The sequence below is a fragment of the Podarcis filfolensis genome (genome assembly GCF_964270895.1).
Source record: "Podarcis filfolensis genome assembly, chromosome: 14".
In the NCBI taxonomy this organism is placed as follows: domain Eukaryota; kingdom Metazoa; phylum Chordata; class Lepidosauria; order Squamata; family Lacertidae; genus Podarcis; species Podarcis filfolensis.
The window spans coordinates 52,372,094-52,391,776 of NC_139616.1; the positions used below are offsets into that span (position 1 = coordinate 52,372,094).

The 19,683-nt window shown below is 43.5% G+C and overlaps 1 protein-coding gene across 1 annotated transcript in view; it reads right to left on the bottom strand.

The window, feature by feature from the left end:
• The window catches only part of LOC310748727 (vomeronasal type-2 receptor 26-like), a gene marked incomplete at both ends in the record, with an annotated part of 50,503 nt that overhangs the window by 5,931 nt on the left and 24,889 nt on the right, over positions 1–19,683 (bottom strand). The window contains 4 exons of the mRNA XM_083584570.1: positions 684–911; positions 5,406–5,527; positions 11,145–11,226; positions 19,148–19,251. Of these exons, the coding sequence (XP_083440696.1) occupies positions 684–911; positions 5,406–5,527; positions 11,145–11,226; positions 19,148–19,251 (536 nt within the window). The remainder of the gene's footprint in view (positions 1–683; positions 912–5,405; positions 5,528–11,144; positions 11,227–19,147; positions 19,252–19,683) is intronic.

The following is a 19,683-nucleotide window of genomic DNA, read 5'->3' on the forward strand; positions in this document are numbered from 1 at the left end:
GTGAATCAATTGTAATATTAATATTGGGAGTGAAGCAGAAGGGAAATAGAAAGAGGACAGTGAAAAACCACCGATTCTGAAATAACGGGAGTTGGCAGAGCAGGCAGAATAGGAAACATATACATTAGGCTCGGAGAAACACTACAAGACAAAAACTCTTCCTTCAGCACCAATGGGTAACTGATCTTCCTCCTGTCTTCTGAGAAATTGGGGTGGCGGTTTGATTTGGCTCAATGGGGTGAGCTCCCAGATTCTGCCAACTTAGCAGTTCGGAAGCATCCCAGTGCAAGTCGATAATTAGGTACCGCTGTGGCGGGATGGTAAATGGTGTTTCGTGCACTCTAGTTTCTGTTACGGTGTTCCTTTGTGCCACTAGCAGTTTAGTCTTGTGGGCCACACGACCTGGAAAGCTGTCTGCGAATAAACGTGGCTCCCTCAGCCTGAAAAGCGAGATGAGCGCTGCACTCCATAGTCACCTTTGGCTGGACCTAACCGCCCAGGTGTCCTTGACCTTCCCTTTCCCTTTACTCCAACCTTAGTGTGACCTAGCTAAGCATGACAGGAGAACTTCATGCATTAACTGGGCTTATGAATGTTATGAATATTGGACCTTATTCTTGTATTTTTAGTCTTAATATTAATAAAAATGCTCCCTTAAAAAAAAACCAAGAGTCCACTCCCACCTGATTGAATGCTTTGTGCCATGTGATGGCTTCTTCATCCATGCTGAAGTCCACATAATGCGATTCCTGTGGTTCTGTCTTTCCTACTTTCACTCGTGAGAAGGTTTGGTTGGGGAAAGTAACCCAGTTCAGAACATCAAATCCAGCTGCCAATTCCCCATTCTCATCAAAAGACACAAAGTCCCCAGCACTGTTGTTGAAGGAGATGCTCCTCAGGAAAGAGGGAAGCTAGGCAGAAGAAAACAAGTCAAAGTTTAAAAAGTAAAAAAGGGAAAAGCTTTATTGGTTTTAGAAAGGAAAAAGTATCAATCCATATATGTCACACAATGGAAAGGAGTCAAAAATTGTGTGGTCCAACACTGGAGCACATATGGATTTCTCGGAAGTACAGTTGGTCTGACACTTAAGTATTTGAGGTTTCAGCTCTGGGGGTCCATGAGCAAAGGTAGAATCGTGCAAAGTCAGGAACCCCTGGAACTTCCCTCCACAAGGCAGAAAGATGCTTCCTATGCTCTGGGAAGCTTGCATGAGGACCCAGGGATGCTCCCAGAGCCCTGTCATGACCTCCCCACAGCCTGGGAAGCAAGGGGGCACCTTCTTTGCTGGCCTCTGGGATGCACCCAGTGGCCTTGTGTCTCCTTCCCTGAGGCTGGCATGGAGTGCACTGCCTTGCTCACCTGGCCTTGGGAGGGAAGCGCCCTCATGCCTCCTTCCCAGAGCCCAGCAAGCGAGGGGGAGGGCTGCACACCCAGGGCCCTCCCTGGACCTTCTGAGAGCCTGGTAAGGAAGGAAGACCTTCTGGGATGGCAGGGGGAAGGGGGGAAATAAATAGAGAGCAGGTAATGGTAAGTTTTCCCTGCTCTCCATTGTTTATTTACTTTTCCCCACCAACATGAGGTTGCAATCCCATATGAAAAGTGAGCGTAAATTGTGGGCCTCCTGTAAATAAGGAACATTCTAGGAGCATGTTAAAAAATTGACCAGACATTTGAAGGTAGCATATAAGTTAATTGGTGCAGAAACAACTGCTGGCTCTAGAAGATCGGTGTTGTTGTTGGACTTAATAGTTTGGCAGTCAGTGGTAGAAGCAAACCTAAATGCTGCCCAAGGAAAGTACTGGAGAGGTTCTTCCTGGATAAAAACATATCATCGTTCTGATATTAAAACATCACGAGTTCCACTTTAACATGCCTCCTTCTTCACCACTCCTGACATATCAGCATCACAAACACATAGGACAGCAGAACATGCAGCTCCTTCCACAACATTGTTCAGTTCTACAAAGAGGTGACATTTCTGTCTGAGGAAGTGCAGGAGGAGATACTTCCACCTCTGCAACTTGAAGGGGAAGTACAGGGAATATATTGATTCTGGCTCCAGCTTGAAGGCAAGGGATAACAGGGAAGCACTGAAAAGAATATTTCTTTTGTGCTGGAAAGACAAACGGTGTAAGAGGTGTTTTTCTTCCATGTGCATTCATTCTATGGACGTGTGTCATCATCCAATATATTAGCCCCAAGCAAAGATAATTCTGAATATGAAATCTTACCTGCCAAGGTTGCAGTTTGGGAGGATGGAGTCCACCTCTGCCTGACATCATTCTGTGTTTTGGTCTGGATGAGAGAATCTTGTGCAAAGTATATGCAATGGCATAAACCGCATTATAGGTACTGTAACTTTGACCAGTCATGGTCATTTCAAAAATGGGCCCAGGAAGGCTCTCCAGACTCTCTTTCCCAGTGCATGTGTCTCTGCTTTCATTGGGGTCATTGGAAACAGAAAAGAAGCACTCAAATGTCTTTTCCCAAAAAGCCTGGAGGAACCCATCTCCATTTGGAGAGTTGGGGTTTAGGGTCTGAAGGAATTCTTTAAATCCGTGGACTTCTTCTGTGTGAATTGCTAAAGACAGGGAACCATCAAAGAATTGAATATCCCACTGCCTTTGCATTATTTCTGCTGAGAAGGCCCATTGGGCTGTCAAAATCCACACTTTGCCTATAGAAATCTTTGCAATATCTTCATAAAATGAAGCAAAATAAACCATCCATCTCACAGCTGAAATGATCTGAGGTTCTGCATATAGAACTAATATATTGACTTTTGAGACCATTTTTATAGTGGCCATAATCCGATTGACTTCCATTGGTCTGAATCTACCCAACCCTTGAGACAAGCCTCGTAATGTTTTAATGAAGGCTGTGCAGACTCCGTGCTGGGAAAGCATTGGCCCTAAGATTTGTATAAACCTCTCTCCATTTTCATCATTTGATGCAACAAGTCCGACCCACGTCCATTGGAAATGAAGAAGTAGCTTGACAATCCCTGCATATTGATATTTCTCATTGGGCACCGTCCGGAAGAAGGTTTGGAGCTGCAACTCGGTCCTCCTCACTGGAGCTAATACACAATAAGCAATCTAAGGAAGAAATCAGTCTCACAAAAATGGGAGAGTTATAGCAAACGGTTAGGATTCATCCCACATAACTGCCTGAAGTGGAACCCATGAGAATTCATTGAATGTAAAGATATATTCTTTAGTTTTATATATTGGGGGAATTAATATTAGTAATAATAATATTAATTATTTATTATTTATACCCTACCCACTCTGGGTGTCTCCCAACAGAATATTAAGAACATGGTAAAACATCAAACATTAACATCTTCCTCAGATGTCTTCTAAGCAAGTGTTAGGACATAAAACCCTGAATCCATTACTCCTCAATGACAACATCTTGGTCAGGTTTATCGTTTACAATGAAGTATGTAGAAAGTGAACTATTTCTTAAGTGGTATTAGATCTATGAGGATGAAATGCTCAAATGTTTAGTTCTCTAATGCCAACAATATTGTCATTTTCTTCCCTGAATTACGCTTTTGATTAACTACTTCAGTTTTGCAGTAAGGTACTAGATATTCATTTTCTTATTTTTCTTCTTCATTAGTTGATTATTTTGCATCCCCCCTCCCCACAGAGTATTTTGTTTAGCTTGATTGCAACCACTTGGAAAGGTAACAAAATAAAGACTTCACGTTTTCCTATAATTGGTGCTGAAATACACCACTAAACTAGTGGAAGCTCTGGACATTTTCCTACAAGTTCTACTACTTTGGAAGAAAGGAAGTACAGCTCAATGAAACTTTGTTTGGATTGTCTGTCCAGAAACTCTTTGTACCTGGACATTATGGTTCACTTCCTGAGTGAGGAAGCTATGGCCCTCCTCAACTTCCTGGACCCCAAGTGGTCATCCCTGACCATTGACTTATAGAGGCTGGGGCTAGTGGGCAATATATGGACAAGCAACATCCCTTTCTGATGAGACACAACAAGCAACAGGAGAGAAATTCAGTTGGGTTCACATTTTAATGCAAATTTACGTAACTCAGAATTCCAGAAACGAATTTGTGAACCAAAATGCAATGGTCCTTTGACCTTTGTCCTTTTCTGTATTTTGCATTTCCCTTCTCCAACCAAAAATAAATGGTTTTATTAAGCGACACTTGTCATAAAAGTGCAATTCTTAGTGGAAATAAAATCCAAAAATATACTACCTTGAATAAATTGCTGGAAAATATGTGGATTAGGAAAAAATGAGAGAAATGGACACATTTTTGTGGTCATCCCTTGAGACTGGAAACAGGAGGAACTGAGGGAAACAGACATTCACAGATTAATTACATAGATTAATTAATGCCTGTATAGCTCAAACCAGCTGGTGCGGAGGGACCATCACGGTCATTCCTTCAACATCCTTGTGGAACAGAAAAAGGCCAAAAAAAAAAGGGGGGGGGGAATCCATTTATGGATGCATGTCGATCTCACCATAACCTAGTTCGTATCTCCAGCAGTAGTTGGCTAGCATCCTTTCTCTGCCCTCTCGCAACTGGTGTTGTGCAACCCTAACCCTTCCAACCACGACTGCATAGCTCCCTGCCCCAAATGGAGACCATCAATACCAGTGAGGGAACTCTTTATTTTCCAAGTATGATTCTCCCCCCCAAAGGAATGACGAAATCCAGACACTTTTGTGTATGTTATATATTTTTTTTCAGTTCCTTTTCCAGAAAAATGAACCAAGGTAAAAAGTAGTACAAAGAACCAGAAGATAATTATTGTACCAGAGGCAGGAAAGCTTCACAGCTCACACACTCAGTATCTCCTGCTTGGACTACTGCAACACACTCTACATGGGGCTACCTTTGAAGATGGTGTGGAAACTGCAACTAATCCAGAATGCGGCAGCTAACCTGGTGACAGGGAGTGGCCGCCAAGACCATATAAAACCAGACCTCTTCACTGGCTCCTAGTACATTTCTGAGCACAATTCCAAGTGTTGTTGCTGACCTTTAAAGCCCTAAACAGCCTCAGCCCAGTAGACCTGAAGGGGTGTCTCCTCCCCCATCATTCAGACCAGACACTGAGGTCCAGATCCAAGGGCCTTCTGGCAGTTCCCTGCCTGCAAAAAGTGAGGTTACAGGAAAGCAGGCAGAGGGCCTTCTCAGTGGTGGCGCCCTCCCTGTGAAACGCCCTCCCATCAGTTGTCAAGCAAATAAACAGCCATCTGACTTTTAGAAGGCATCTGACGGCAGCCCTTTATCAGGAAGTTTCTAATGTTTGATGCTTTACTGTGGTTTTTATAACTTGGTTGAAGCTACCCAGAGTGGCTGGATCAATGCAGGCAGATGGATGGCATATCATCATCATCATCATCATCATCATACCTGTGGAATCTTGTAGATGCCTAAGATCGTAGTCATGTGAAGAGAGATGTCAGAGTCAAGTGCTCCAATAACAGCCATCATATTTCTTTTCTTGTCACATTTGAAGTTGGGGACAATCCTTTCTGTGGCGGACAGAAGTTTCAGGGTATTATGATAAGTCATCCTTGTATTTACGAAGCTATCAAAGAGGTTGAACCCAAAGCTCATATTCGGTACGATGTTAGGATTCTCATTGATTTCTTTCACAGCAAACACCAGGGAGAGGGTATTCTGGTAGTCCTTCAGTGTTGAACTATTAAAAGAGTTGTTGGTGATTTCCTGTCTTATTCCACAAATAAGCAAAAATACTCAAATGCATTGTGTTTCCTAACACTTGATAATGGAAATCCGTGGTCAGTATTAATTCAGCTTTAGGAATATAGCATCTAAAAAGCATTCAATTTTTATGAAAATGATGTATAGATGCTGTAAATGTAAAGAGAAGGAAGGTACTTTTCACCACATGTGGTGGACTTGTATAGTGGTAAAGGCTTTCTGGGAAATGATATATAATGAGTTAAAGAAAATGTTTAAAAGTACTTTTGTTAAAAAACCAGAAGCCTTTTTATTAGGTATAGTAGGTAAAAGAAACTGAGGGAAGATAAGAGACTTTTGATGTATGCAACAACTGCAGCAAGAATTCTTTTAGCCCCCAAATGGAAACAACGAGAAGTACCGATGAAAGAAGAGTGGCAGTCAAAAATGAAGGACTTTGCTGAACTGATGAAGCTGACAGGGAAAATCTGGAACCAGCAAGATCAAGTATTCCAAAAAGACTGGAGGAAATATATATGGTATTTGAAAGATCACTGTAAGCAATTAACATCACTAGAAAAAATTGTAATCATAGGAATCTACGGACCGAATGAAAGGAAAGCTAAATTTTAGAATAAATTAGAGGAGAACAGCAAGAGAAAAGGAAAATAAAGGAGGAAGATTACTGTATACCTTCTTCCAAGTGGTAGAAAATGTTAATCTAAAGGATATGTGGAGAGCTAAACACCAGAATGGGAAATAATTTTCTCATTATTTGGAGTAAAAAAAAATTCAGGGGGAGGAATTGATGCGATTTGGGCATCAATTAGTTTGTTATGAAATATAAAGAAGCAGAAATCCAACTGTGAAAGATGAATTTTACCATAAATTAGAGGAGGAAAAGTTAGATTATAGTGTATGGGATGCTAGCAAAGCAGTCATGCAAGGTTTCCTTGTCCAACAAAATGCATTTCAAAGAAGAGAGAAAGAAAGAAAAATGGAAAGGAAAGAGATAAGCATGAATGAAAAAGGGCCAACTGCTCAACATCCAAAAAACCAAAGTGCTGCACCAACAAGTACAAAATAACCTCTGCAGTGCCACAAATCCAACTCGATGGTGTAACGCAGGAAAATGCAGATCACTTCTCCTACCTGGGCAGTTATCTTTCCACAAGGGCCAACATTGATGCCGAAATCCAGCATCACCTGAGCTCTGAGAGTGCGGTTTCCCCCCGATTGCAGAGTGTTTGAGGACTGGGAAATTGGCAGGGAAACCAAAATGCTTGTTTACAAAGCTATTGTACTACCAACCTTAATGTATGCTTGTGAAACATGGACCACTTATAAACGCCATCTCCAGCTCCTGGAAAGATTCCATCAACGGTTTCTCTGAAAATTTTTACACATGACTTGGGAAGACAAGCAAACTAATACCAGTGTACTGGAAGAAGCAAAGATCACCCGCGTTGAAGCGATGATTCTTCAACATCAACTTCATTGGACTGGTCATGTTGTTCGGATGCCAGATTATCGTCTTCCAAAGCAACTGCTCTATTCCAAACTTAAAAATGGAAAGCGTAATGCTGGTGGTCAACAAAAGAGGTTTAAAGACTCTCTCAAGGAGAATTTTTAAAAATGTAGTATAAACACCAACAATTGGAAACACTTGCCTGCAAGTGCTCCAATTGGAGTGCAGCCTTTACCAAAGGTGTCATGGGCTTTGAAGATACTCGAACTCACTATGCAAGGGAGAAATGTGCTAAGAGGAAGGCACGCTTGGCAAATCCACACTGTGATCAACTCCTGCCTGGAAACCAATGTCCCGATTGTGAAGGACGTGTGGATCCAAAACTGGCCCCCACAGTCACATGGACTCATTTTTAAAACCGTGTTTATGGATGACAATCTTACTTGGCTATGAGCGATCGCCAAAGAAGAAGAAGCTTACTTGGGATATGAAAAGATTAAAGTCCATAGGGGCTTCTTAAATCATATCCATATTCAAAGATCTACTACAGCCAAAAACACTATGTCGGATCTCCCCCTGGAGGTTATATCAATAAAAAGAAAGAATATGAGGACAAATTGGGCTACTTACAAAGAATTATTAAAAATGGGAGATAATCAATTAAGAATAAAAAAAATTGAGGATATCAGAAATTGAGCAATGGATTGGTTGCAATTCCATCAATGAAACGAGGTGTTTAAGGTTGATAAGAAAAAACGATTCGCAACAGAAGAATCAAAACTGGCTAAGAATCTAATACAAAGTAAGACAAAAGTAATATCCAAAATGTATAGATTCCTGTTAGAATGAGAAGTTAAAGACAAGGAGGTCAAGGAAGTTATGACTAAATGGGGAATCGGTTTTGGAAAAACCGGTCAAATATCGGCATGGGAAAGACCATGGAAGAGAGAATGGAAATTTACAACCTGTTATACATTAAGGGAAAATTACATGAAAATGTTCTATAGGTGTCTATAACCCCCAGCAAATTGGCAAGGAATGTATAGAATGGGTTCCAAGACGTGCTGGAGGTGTAAACAGGCTGAAGGGACAATGATTCACATGTGGTGGGGTTGTAAGAAAAAAAGAGAGGATATGATTTACAATGAAATTTAAAAAAATGTTCAAACAAACTTTTACAAGAGTCAGAAGTCTTCCTCCTGGGAATACTGGGTCCATAAATTTCTAAGGAAGAAAGAATATTCTTATATGCTATGGCAGCTGCCACAATACTGGTCGCCCGAAGATGGAAGGGAGAATCGATACCATCAAAAGAGGAATGGCAGGAGAAATTGTTTGAATACTTAGAACTAGCAAAAATGACAGAGACAATCAATGCAAAGCTACAAAAAGAATGGGGAATTTATAAGGACTATTTATAAGGAATATTTAATTAATCATTGTCCACAAGTAAAAACCTGGACTTGCTTTGATTAAACTTCGCAAAATATAAGCTAAAAAAGAATACAGGTTATAGATAATAAAGATAATGAGTTTTGAAGCAGTGGTACTAAAAGAAAAATAAAGACAAACCATCAATGAGGAGGAGGGAAGTCTAAGGGGGAAAATTAAGGTATTGCGAATTAAGAAGAAACATAAGTAATATAACTTTCTTTTAGTTTAAGGATTTTTGTATTTTTATGTTTATTTTGGTTTCTAATTTGGGTTTTGTATTTATAATTTTTATTGTGGAAGAAAATCAATAAAAAGTATGAACGGTAAAAAGCATTTAATTTTGTGCAGAACATTCACATCCTGCAATACACACATATAAACGTTATTCACTTATCTCTTATGACTAATAGATCAGACAAACTTAGAGGTATTAATTTCAGTTTGTTTACTCTGCATATACCTTACATACTTTGTTTAGAAAGAAAAAACCCTTTGCAACACTTCCATCATCTTTATCCAATATTTTTAAATATTGTTTAAATGGTCCAGGTGTGAATATAATCCAGAATCTATGATATTCCTCTCCCACAGCATCTGTGACTTACAGATTGAATGGTGCTGATTTTGAATGTGGGGACCAAGTTTGCCGCAAAGTAAAACCATCCATCCTTGGTGTGAAAGGAAACACAGAGGGAGGATGAGGATCAAGCATGAGATCAGGTGAGGAGAAAGCAGAAGAGACAGAAGACAGAAACCTCCAGATGAGGAATAAAGCAACACAGAAGAAGATGCCATGATCACAATATAAAGAGAATAAACTGTATTTTTAACCTTCATACATGGAAAAAAGTCAAATGTTTTCTGATCATGCCAAGGTTTGTATGGTGTAAAGAAAAAAGGTAAATGGTGTAGTTGTATCCTATAGCAGCATATAGAAGTGTACACTATGAAGGAGAGAGTGATTTCCTTACAAAACTTCATCTGTAAATTCTGTGTTTGGATGGTCCTGGAATTTTTTTCCTTCAGATGCATAGCCAAAGGTATTAATAATTCCTCCAATGGTTAGGTCCCCTCTCTGATAATACTGGTATGGAAACTGGAAAGGATCCGTCATGGCGCATCTCTCAGAGTCTTCCTTGCACTCAGTTGGAGGCATCTGGAGCCACAAGAAGAGAAGGAGCAGCAGCAGAAATGCTCCTCTCATCTTGACCAACAGTTATGCAGAAAGGCAGATTTCTCTCTCATCCATTATAAATTGCATTATGAGAACTTTAATTTAATAGCCCTGGATTACTTTGATTAAGGGAAAGTGCCTGTGTGTTCAGAATTTCTCATTGGGGCTCTGAATATCACAGGATTTATTCAATATAAGCTTTTACCCTCTGACTATGTTCTTGGTCTGACATGGGATTTGGCAAGATGGATGATGAAACCCATCAGTTTGAGATAATTACTGGTTCCACAGTTATCTCCTTTGAGCATTGTGTTCTGTGAGACAAAATAATAAGAGCAAAATAATCATACATATTTCTTGTTGAGCAGTGCACTGGGAATGGCGAGTCACAGGAAAGCAAGCAGCCCATATGCAAACCGGTAATCTGAAGGGAGCTCAATAGTTTTTCCAAATCTTTTCCTCAATGAAACATGCACCATTTCCCTCAAGTATATGTGTGTCACCAATGGAGACGTGATTTTCAGGATTTTGGACCTCAGGGGTGTACCAACAAGAGCAGCAGCAGCAACTGGTGTATCCTTGTACACCAGTTAAGGGGAGGCAGAAAAAGTTAAAATAGTGCAGACTCCAGTTGCAAGTGCAATACAGGGTGTTACATTTCCTCACAAAAAAGAGTAATGGTTAATATTTGCCTGACATTTGTGTTGCATGCCAAGGTCCCACACGCCCCAGTTCCCAATGATTAATAAACACCACAACCCGAGTATGGGCTAAAACAGGCCACAACTTTATTGGTTCCAAATGTGGGTAGTTTGGCTTAGGCATTGGGTTGGACCAAGCTATATATTGACTCCTGCCTGTTGCAGGGAGTTGAACTATGGGTAAACCACCAGAAGGGGGAGCCCTAGGACTTACATCAAATAGGGGCACCCCAAAGAGTCCCTGTCGGGGTTGTGGCATGGCCCTAGCCAACGCCTGGGACAGGATCCACACCCCAGATCCCTTTAACAGGATAGCCTTATTGAGGAGGGGCATGCGGAGGCTACAGCCTTCCCTCCCTTAAACAAATGCTTGCCCAATGGCCAGCTGCCACTCAAGCCCAAAGAGCTCATCGCCAACACCCTCACATGTGCAACCAACCTCTAATGTCCTCTACGATGCTTTTCAGCCAAATATCATTTCCCATGTCAGAAAGATGTACACAGTTGTTATGGAACCTCCTGGTTGAAAATGATGGTGGAATGCCGTATCACACAGCCATTCAATAGTTAGCCTTCTTTCTGGTTCTATTGATGGCCACCGGTCAGGGCCATCATGCCAGCAACGCCTCTCCATTGGCTGAGACTGAATTATGGTTAAATCCAGGTACTGGGCCAAAGGCTATCAAAGTCCTCCTTGATGTTCCAGTTCAGGTCAATGCCCTTCTTTAGAACCAAGTCATACTCGCCCAGCTGAATGAACAACACACCAGGGGACCATGTTGCACAGCAGTAGATGTCATAATGGGCATGGACTCATACCACTCCATACAACCAGGAGACTCTGCCATTCAGAGGAAGCCCCAAGCTGCTTCCCGTGCCAGTAGCGAAGGTGCGCATGCAGGCCCAGTGGGGGATGATGTGCCCAACAATCCAGATGTTAATCTCAGAAGTGCCTGAAAATGAAGGAGTGACACTGTGTTGTTATTGTGGGTTCTTATATTTCCTAAATGCATTAGAAGTCCAATGACCCACCTTTTAATCCTATCCGGAGGCAGACCCCAATTGGCGGCCATCGTGGCAGCCCCAATCCTGAAGGAATGGGTCACAAAATCCATGGCTGGTAGGCTCCAAGCCTGTATGGCCCTGTGCATAATGTGAGTAGATTGATGTCTAGACAGGCAAGAACGGTCTTGGTGAATAGGGAAGGGGCCCAGGCCAGGAGGCCTGAGGTAAAGATATCTCCTGGTGTTTCACTGGACAGGGGCCCTTGTGCTCCAACGACGGGAGCCTGATGAGGGTTCCTTTACTTGACTGATCAGTTTTTGAGTGACAAATACAGACAACCAATTCATCAGGGCAAAGGTTTATGTTCTCAAGTAGAAGCCCTCTGGAGAGGGCACCAGGCTCACTCTCATTGATGAATTTGGCCACCCTAAGGGTCCCCAAAAATGCAATGGAGAATGCAGCAGAGAACAAGTGGCCTTCATATTTTCACCAGCAGATGGTTCTTAATATTCTGTGGATACAACACAGGAGGTCAAATGTGACTGGCTTCCTACCGTCCATGTTAGGTGTTTGAAGTATACACCAACCTTCAATCACCCTACACACCATGAATGCTGTGCAAGGATCAACAGAATAAATGCATTTGCTAAAAAAAGGCTGTTTGAATGGATAAGGTTTTGGGCATGCGACCCAACCTCCAGAGGTGTACAAGGTATTGCAACACTTGATCCTCTATGGGAGGGTGGTTAGCCAATGGAAAGAAATTTTGCATGGAAAAACAATGAAATCGGACCATGCCTTTGTGAAAGATTTAAGTGTGGATGGTGCTATCGAGGTTAATACTCTGTGCATCACATCAAGCTTCCAAATTTCCAAAGATGCTCCTGGAATGGCTCTGGTAACTGCTGGGCCTCCAGTGCCAACCATGGAAAATGATCCATCTGGAACTTGGATAATGCATCAGCAATGTTGCTGTTAATCCCCAGGATAAATCTGGCTGAAAAAACAATATTAGATTCTAGACACAAAAGGACAAAGGAGTGGAGCAGACGTAACATCCTATCAGAGTGTGAAGATTGCCTGGTAAGGACATTGACCACAGCTTGATTGTCAGTCCAGAAGCAAACCTGCCAGTTCTTGAAGTCATAAATCTAGAGGTGAACTGCAACCACTATGGGGGGAAACTCCAGAAAAGTTAAATTGCGTGTGATTGAAGTTCCACGCCAGTTGATTTGCCACCGTTGTGCGCACCAACGACCTTTGAAGTAGACCCTGAAGCCCAGGGATCTTGCCGCGTCAGAATGAACCTGGAAATAATTTGAAACCTTCAGATTATCATGCCAAAGGGAGACCCCATTATAACTGGCTAGGAACCTGAGCCAGACAGCCAGATCTGCTTTTACTTATTTGGAAAGGCATACCTGATGATGGGGAGACTGCAATCCTGCTGTGAGTCTGGCTAAACGGGCACAGAAGGCCCGACTGGGGTGGGGGCAACCACATGGCAAGCAAAGTTCTGATGCCCTAGGAGTGATTGAATCTGCCGAAGAATAACTTTTTTCAGAGGAAGCAGCTGGTTGATCCTTAAGGGAAGCTAAGGAAGGGAAGACTGGGCCACCGTGTCCAGTTCGATGCCCAGACAAGTGATAGCTGTTAAGAGACCCTCTGTTTTATCCGCAGCCAAGGGAACCCCCAGTTCTGCTGACAGAGGAACTAAGCCCTTTAACAGAGTAATGCAGGAAGGGTCATTTGCTGGCCCTGCCAAAAGAAAATCATCAAGGGAATGTATGACCCTATTTAACCAGTTCGAAAACGAAGAGTCCAGTCAATGAATGTACTAAAACAGTGTTCCCCAACCTTGGGCCTCCAGCTGTTTTGGGACTACAATTCCCATCATCCTTGACCACTGGTCTTGCTAGTGAGGGATGATGGGAGTTGTAGTCCAAAAACAGCTGGAGGCCCAAGGTTGGGGAACACTGTACTAAAAGGTTCAAAGGCTGCACATGCAATGGAGCAACCCATAGGCATGGCCTTTTCCACATACCAACCCCCTTCAGACTTGAATCCCAACCAACAGAAATCATGAAGGTGCACCAGAAGTAGCAAAAAGCGGATTTGATGTCACATTTTGCCAGCAAAGCCCCAGGGCCAAAGCTCCTAATGGGTTTAATGCCGTGATCAAAGGAAGCATATTTAATGGAGCGCAATTCTGGTGGGATGGCATCATTCACTGAACCTCCTTTGGGGTATGACAAATTGTGTATCAAATGAAATTCCTCTGGAGCTTTTTTGGGAATGATGCCTAGCAGGAAAATGTGCAAGTTGGGAGTGGGCGGGGAAGAAAATGGTTCCACCACATGCCCTGCCACTATCTCTTTTGCAATTTTCTTCCTAGACACTTCCGGCATTTCATTAACTGGCTTCTGATTGGGGGATCCTTGGAATTAGGGGAATAGGAGACTGGTATCCTAACCCCCTGGGTGAAGCCCTCCCAAAGGTCCTTAGCTGCCTTCATATTTGGCTATTTATCCAGGAGGAGCTTCAGGGAAGGGAGTATAATGGGGGGTAGCCAGGGAGTTACAGCTATTGCTTACGGTTGCCTGCTGCTGCCTGATTGGGGAATAATCTGGGGGTTCCACAAGTTATGCTAACTGAACCCCCAGCCCCCTGAAAGGGCTTTCCCCCCGTTGCATGATATTCAAGGTGTGATCCCAAACACTTCTCACACTCATGTGGGAATTAGCAATTCGACCTCTGGCATTGACCCTGATTAAACTCCCAACATACCTTATGAAGCAGATACCTTCTGGGTATTAATTTCACGTATCTCCCAGAGGGCAAGGCAACACATTAAATTAAGATGGTAAAAAGGGGGAAGAAAGGAAAATGAGCCGGAAATAAATTGGAAACCACAACCTCTGGGAGAAGCCACGGAGCCGACCAAAAATACACCACGCCAATACCAGGTGAGCAGTCTTTCTGGACACTTCAGGAAATCCTTCTTGCATGAACCAACAGCTTAATCTGACTAGTTATATGTAAAGATGTAGAGAAATGCATATGGAGAAATGTATTCTGTCATCTAAAGTAGGAGAGCAACGTGAGGGACCCAGCAGGTGACAATGACGGCGTAAATGCAGTGGTGCAACTTGAAACATAAAAGACATGTGGTTGTGGCAGATAAGAATGGAAAAGCCAGTGAGCGCCTGCAATTTAGAAGGTGAGCGACAGAGACACTCTGAAGGTTTAAGTTCTAATTATTACCTGTTCATGGGGCAAGGGGAGATAAGTGTGAGGTTCGGGTTCCATATGAGCATTCTTGGAGCAGTTCCATTCTTGCTTCGTCAAACATTATTGGGCTTGCAGACAGTAAGATGTCCCTGGTGGGGGAAGCAGCCAAGGGAAAGGCTCTACTGGGGGACGAAAGGTTGGCAAGATGTTAGAAGATCTCTTGAGCTTTGCTCAGTGTTGCTCCTAAGCGAGCAACCTCGGTTTTTATGAACCTTCCCAGCTCCATGAAGAACAGAAAGCCGGCTCCTAGAGGAACGGTGGGTTTTGTGTTGTGTTGTGTTGTGGTTGCAGGGACAGATCTGATGGATGTGCATGTGGGGATTCCTTCAGAGACGACAGAAAAACCAAGGAGCCAGGCGTTCCCTGCTGGTTCCTGTAGCTGCAATAATACAGCAGACATATTTATGAATGAACTGCTGATTCTTTATGAATGGACTGCACTGTTTTCTGAATGAACCATTCAATAAAACATTTGAATTGGTGGCTTCTGCTGTAGACCCAGCAGGTGGCACTGCGCATCTGTCAAATTTGTCAAAGCTGACAGATTGCAATCATATTGCAGAAAGGAGACATTCTGGTTATTACTGTTTTTACATTTCCCAGTCTAGTTATTGCAGTTGCCCTGTCAGTGGTTTCATGCTTTATACAATTACATTTTACACAGTTGTGTTTCCAATAACAGTTACATTTACCTCTAACAGTGAGTTTTGTGTTCCATTTCTATTTGCCCCTTGCCCCTACTGGCTGATGAAACTGACCACGGAGAAAACAGTGAGCTAGGATGGGAGAGGGGGCAAATGTTCAGCATAGGGGTTTATATATGCTAAGATAGGAATGTTCAAATATCTATTGCTGTGTGGTTACAGAAAGCACTTTGAGTTTTGATTGGTTAAACAGCCAATTCTAGTAGGTTCTCTAGTGGCTCTCCTGTGGTTGGTTAAGGGGTCACATGAGAAGCACCAAGTCACAGACTCCCTTTGGTGTGAGTGACTTCCCTGTGATGTCACAGCGCAGGAAGATGGCTGTGTGGTGGACACAGCTGGGAGAGAAGTCTTGGGATCTTCTCTGGACACTATTGAGAAGAAACACTCTTGATGCTCCTTCTCCCAATGAACAGAGAGAGAGCAGAGCAGCGGTGAGTGAAGTCTCTGAATTGAAACAGAGAGAAGGACAGAAATTGAAAGCAGATTTCTTCAACTACCTGTATGGCCTCTATCCTAAAGTACAGGCCGAGAGCATATCTGGAAGAGGGAGAGACACATGGTTGGGTTTAAAAAAAGAAGTTGTGTTTTTCTAAGTGCAGCTTAGCCTATGCTTGGATAAGCTTACATTTTAGGAATGTGTTTCAATATATTATTCCTTTATCATCCCTTCTGCAAGTAAAGCTTCTGAACATTAAATGAACATATGAACAATTCCTAAAACGTGTCAGTCTTACATAAGATTTAACTTCCAAGCTGCTCAATATCACTTCTCTGCAACAATTAAGGCCTTCTTGGGCAAGGGGACGGCCCCTGCCTGCTTAGATGAGGCAGTGATAAGACCACTTCCTAAGAAACACTCCCTTGAAAAGAATGACTGGCCAGTCACTCATCTGCCCTTCTTGGGGAAGGTTCCTGAGATAGTGGTGATAGGCAGAACCATGAAAACAATTTACTAGAGCCCTTTAAGTCTGGGTTCAGGCCCAGCTTGGGCTTTTGTGGCCTTCTATGATAACCTATGGGATGCGGGTGGCGCTGTGGGTTAAACCACAGAGCCTAGGGCTTGCCGATCAGAAGGTCAGTGGTTCAAGTCCCTGTGACGGGGTGAGCTCCCGCTGCTCGGTCCCAGCTCCTGCCCACCTAGCAGTTCAAAAGCACATCAAAGTGCAAGTAGATAAATAGGTACCGCTCTGGCGGGAAGGTAAACGGCGTTTCCGTGCGCTGCTCTGGTTCGCCAGAAGCGGCTTAGTCATGCATGCTGGCCACATGACCCAGAAGCTGTCTCCCAAACGCCGGCTTCCTGGGCCAGTAAAGCGAGATGAGCGCCGCAACCCCAGAGTTGTTTGCGACTGGACCTAATGGTCAGGGGTCCCTTTACCCTTTACCTTTATGATAACCTATGTGAGGAGAGAGATGAGGTTAATGTGTCCCTGTTAATTCTCTTTGATCTTTTCAATACTATCAACTACGGGGTCCTTGTTCAGCAGTCTGAGTTGGGGGTGAGCAGCATTGCTTCCTAGAAGTTCCAAGTCCTCCTTGCATGGTCATTTTCAGAGGGTGATGCTTGGGGAGTGTCATTTGGCCCAGGGAGCCTTCCGTGTGGGGCTCTGCAGAGTTCAATTTTATCCCCAATGTTGTTTAGCATCTACATGCGACTTCTGAGGAGGGTTATCTAGAGTTTTGGAGCATCTTGTCAGTAATATCCTGATCACACACAGCTCTACTTCTCCTTTTGACCTTCAAGTGTAGCAGTTTGTGTGCTGGATTGTTGTCTTGGTAATGGACAGGGTGAGAGTCAATAAATCCAAAGCTCAATCCAGACAAGAGTGAGGCACAGTTTGTGGGTGGTTCCTTTGACCTGGTGGATGAGAGGTTGTCTGCTCTTGATGGAGTTGAACCCCCTCTGAAGGAGCAGGTTCACAGCTCTGTGGAACTTCTGGATCAATGGCTGGTGCTTGAGGCTCAGGTGGCCTCCATGGTGCAGAGGATCTTTCATCAGCTTTGGCTGATGGCCAGGTAAAGCCTAACTAATGTTGTCTTTGCTCTGGTAAGCTCTAGGTTAGACTAGAAGGCAAAAACCTTCCTCTTCAACCAGGCCTTAGGCTGGTTGACCTCCAGTGCCCTTTAAAATGTGTTGTGGAAGTGGAGATAATCGGATTGTTGTTGTTCTTAACGTTATTATATAGTTTGTGGTTTTAATATTGCAACTCCATGTTGTGAACAACCCTGAGATCTTTGGGTGTATATCTGAAGGAGCCTCCATTGTTCAGCCTGGACACTGAGGTCCAGCTCTGAGAACCTTCTGGCAGTTCCCTCATTGCATGTCCATCTGCTGTCAGCAACTCCCAGCTGGTTGCCCAGGAACGTACAAAGACAAGGGAATGTTTCTTACCATTTTCAGTATTTATAGAGAGAGGCTATAGAACCCAGCCTCTTGGATAATGGTGTTGTCCTGAGTGAATCTCCACGCCTGTCAGTCCCACTTTCTCATTTTTCACTGCTACGGGTGCTACCAGGTCCCCTCTGTCTTTTAAAGCTCTTTGCTCTCCTACTTTCAAGACTCGCCAGGTTCTGGGAGAGAAGTGGGTCTGGAATACTTTCTAAAGACGCTGTATCCGCCAGCTGTTGCCCCCTGCTGCTTCCTCCTCATCCTCTCCCATTATTCCCCAGCTTTCTCCCTCATCTGCTTCTGAGCTGTGACTTCCCTCAAACCACTGTTGTAAATCTACACTGTCTTCCTCTCCCCCCTCCCTGGAGGGGTCAGGATGGGGAGGCAGGCTCCACCATTCCTCCTCTGCTGAGTCCCTGGTGCTATGAGAAGTGAGATTACAGGGAACCAGGCAGAGGGCCTTCTCAGTAGTGTCACTTCCCTGTGAAATGCCCTCCTGTAAGATGTCAATGAGAAGAATATCTATATATCCTTAGAAGACGTCTGAAGGTAGCCCAGTATCGAGAAGCCTTCTAATGTGTAATGTTTTATTATATTTTTGTATATGTTGGAAGCCACCAAGAGTGCCTGGGACAATCAAAGGGATGGGGAACAGTAACCACAACCATAACCATAAATGATGGATGGTATACAAATTGAATAAATAATAATATTAATGATAATCTGGTTGGCACCTGTGAGAACAGGATGCTGGACTAAAGGCATCATGGCCTGGATCCAGCAAATTATCTTTATGTTCTTATGTATTACTGTCTTTAGACTTAGATTTCTCTGCGAACCACTTTGAAAAATGCTGTATATAATTGATGAGAGAGGGGTGAAAAAACTGAGTATGAAAAAGGTAATAATTGAGACACACAAGGGATTTCCTTGGCCAGTTTTATTCCAACAAATGTCTGCTTGTTCTAATAATGCAACAATTAAAGGCATCAATGCAAGTTGACTCTTATTTGCTCCTCAGAATCAAGTGGTCTTTGCTGTTCAAGTCGGGCCTCAGAATGATTATGTACAATTTGGGGAAGAAGATGCAAGCGAGCAAGCCTGCACTGGAGGCCAAGATGCAGAAGATCTCCACAGCCACCATCTGCTTTCCTTTGGTGCTCAGATAAGAGGGAACAAAGGACAGCCAAACGCTGCAGAACACCAACATGCTGAAAGTGATGAACTTGGCTTCGTTGAAACTGTCTGGCAACTTCCTGGCCAGGAAAGCCATGGTGAAGCTGACACTGGCCAGAAATCCCAGGTAGCCCAGGACACAATAAAACATGGGGGCAGAGCCTTCGTTGCATTCCACGATGATTTCCTCCGCCAGAGAGTTCATGTCCACATCTGGGAAGGGAGGAGCCGTACAGAGCCAAACAGCACAAATACTGGCTTGAAGGGAGCAGCAACCCAGAAGAAGAGAGTTGGCCAGAGATTTCCCCACCCATTTCCTCACCCTGGATCCTGGTTTGGTGGCCATGAAGGCCAGAACCACCGTGATGGTTTTGGCCAAGACACAAGACACCGCAATGGAGAAGATGATGCCAAAGGCCGTTTGTCGTAAAGAGCAGCTCACTGGGTGAGGCTGGCCAATGAAAAGCAAGGAGCAGAGGAAGCAGAGCAAGAGGGCAAGGAGCAGAGTGTAGGTGAGGTCCCGGTTGTTGGCTTTGACAATGGGAGTGTCCCTGTTCTTAGAGAAGATGCCAAGGACCAAGGCTGTGACCAGAGCGAAGAGCAGGGCTAAGGCAGCTAATGTGAATCCCAAAGGCTCTGCGTAGG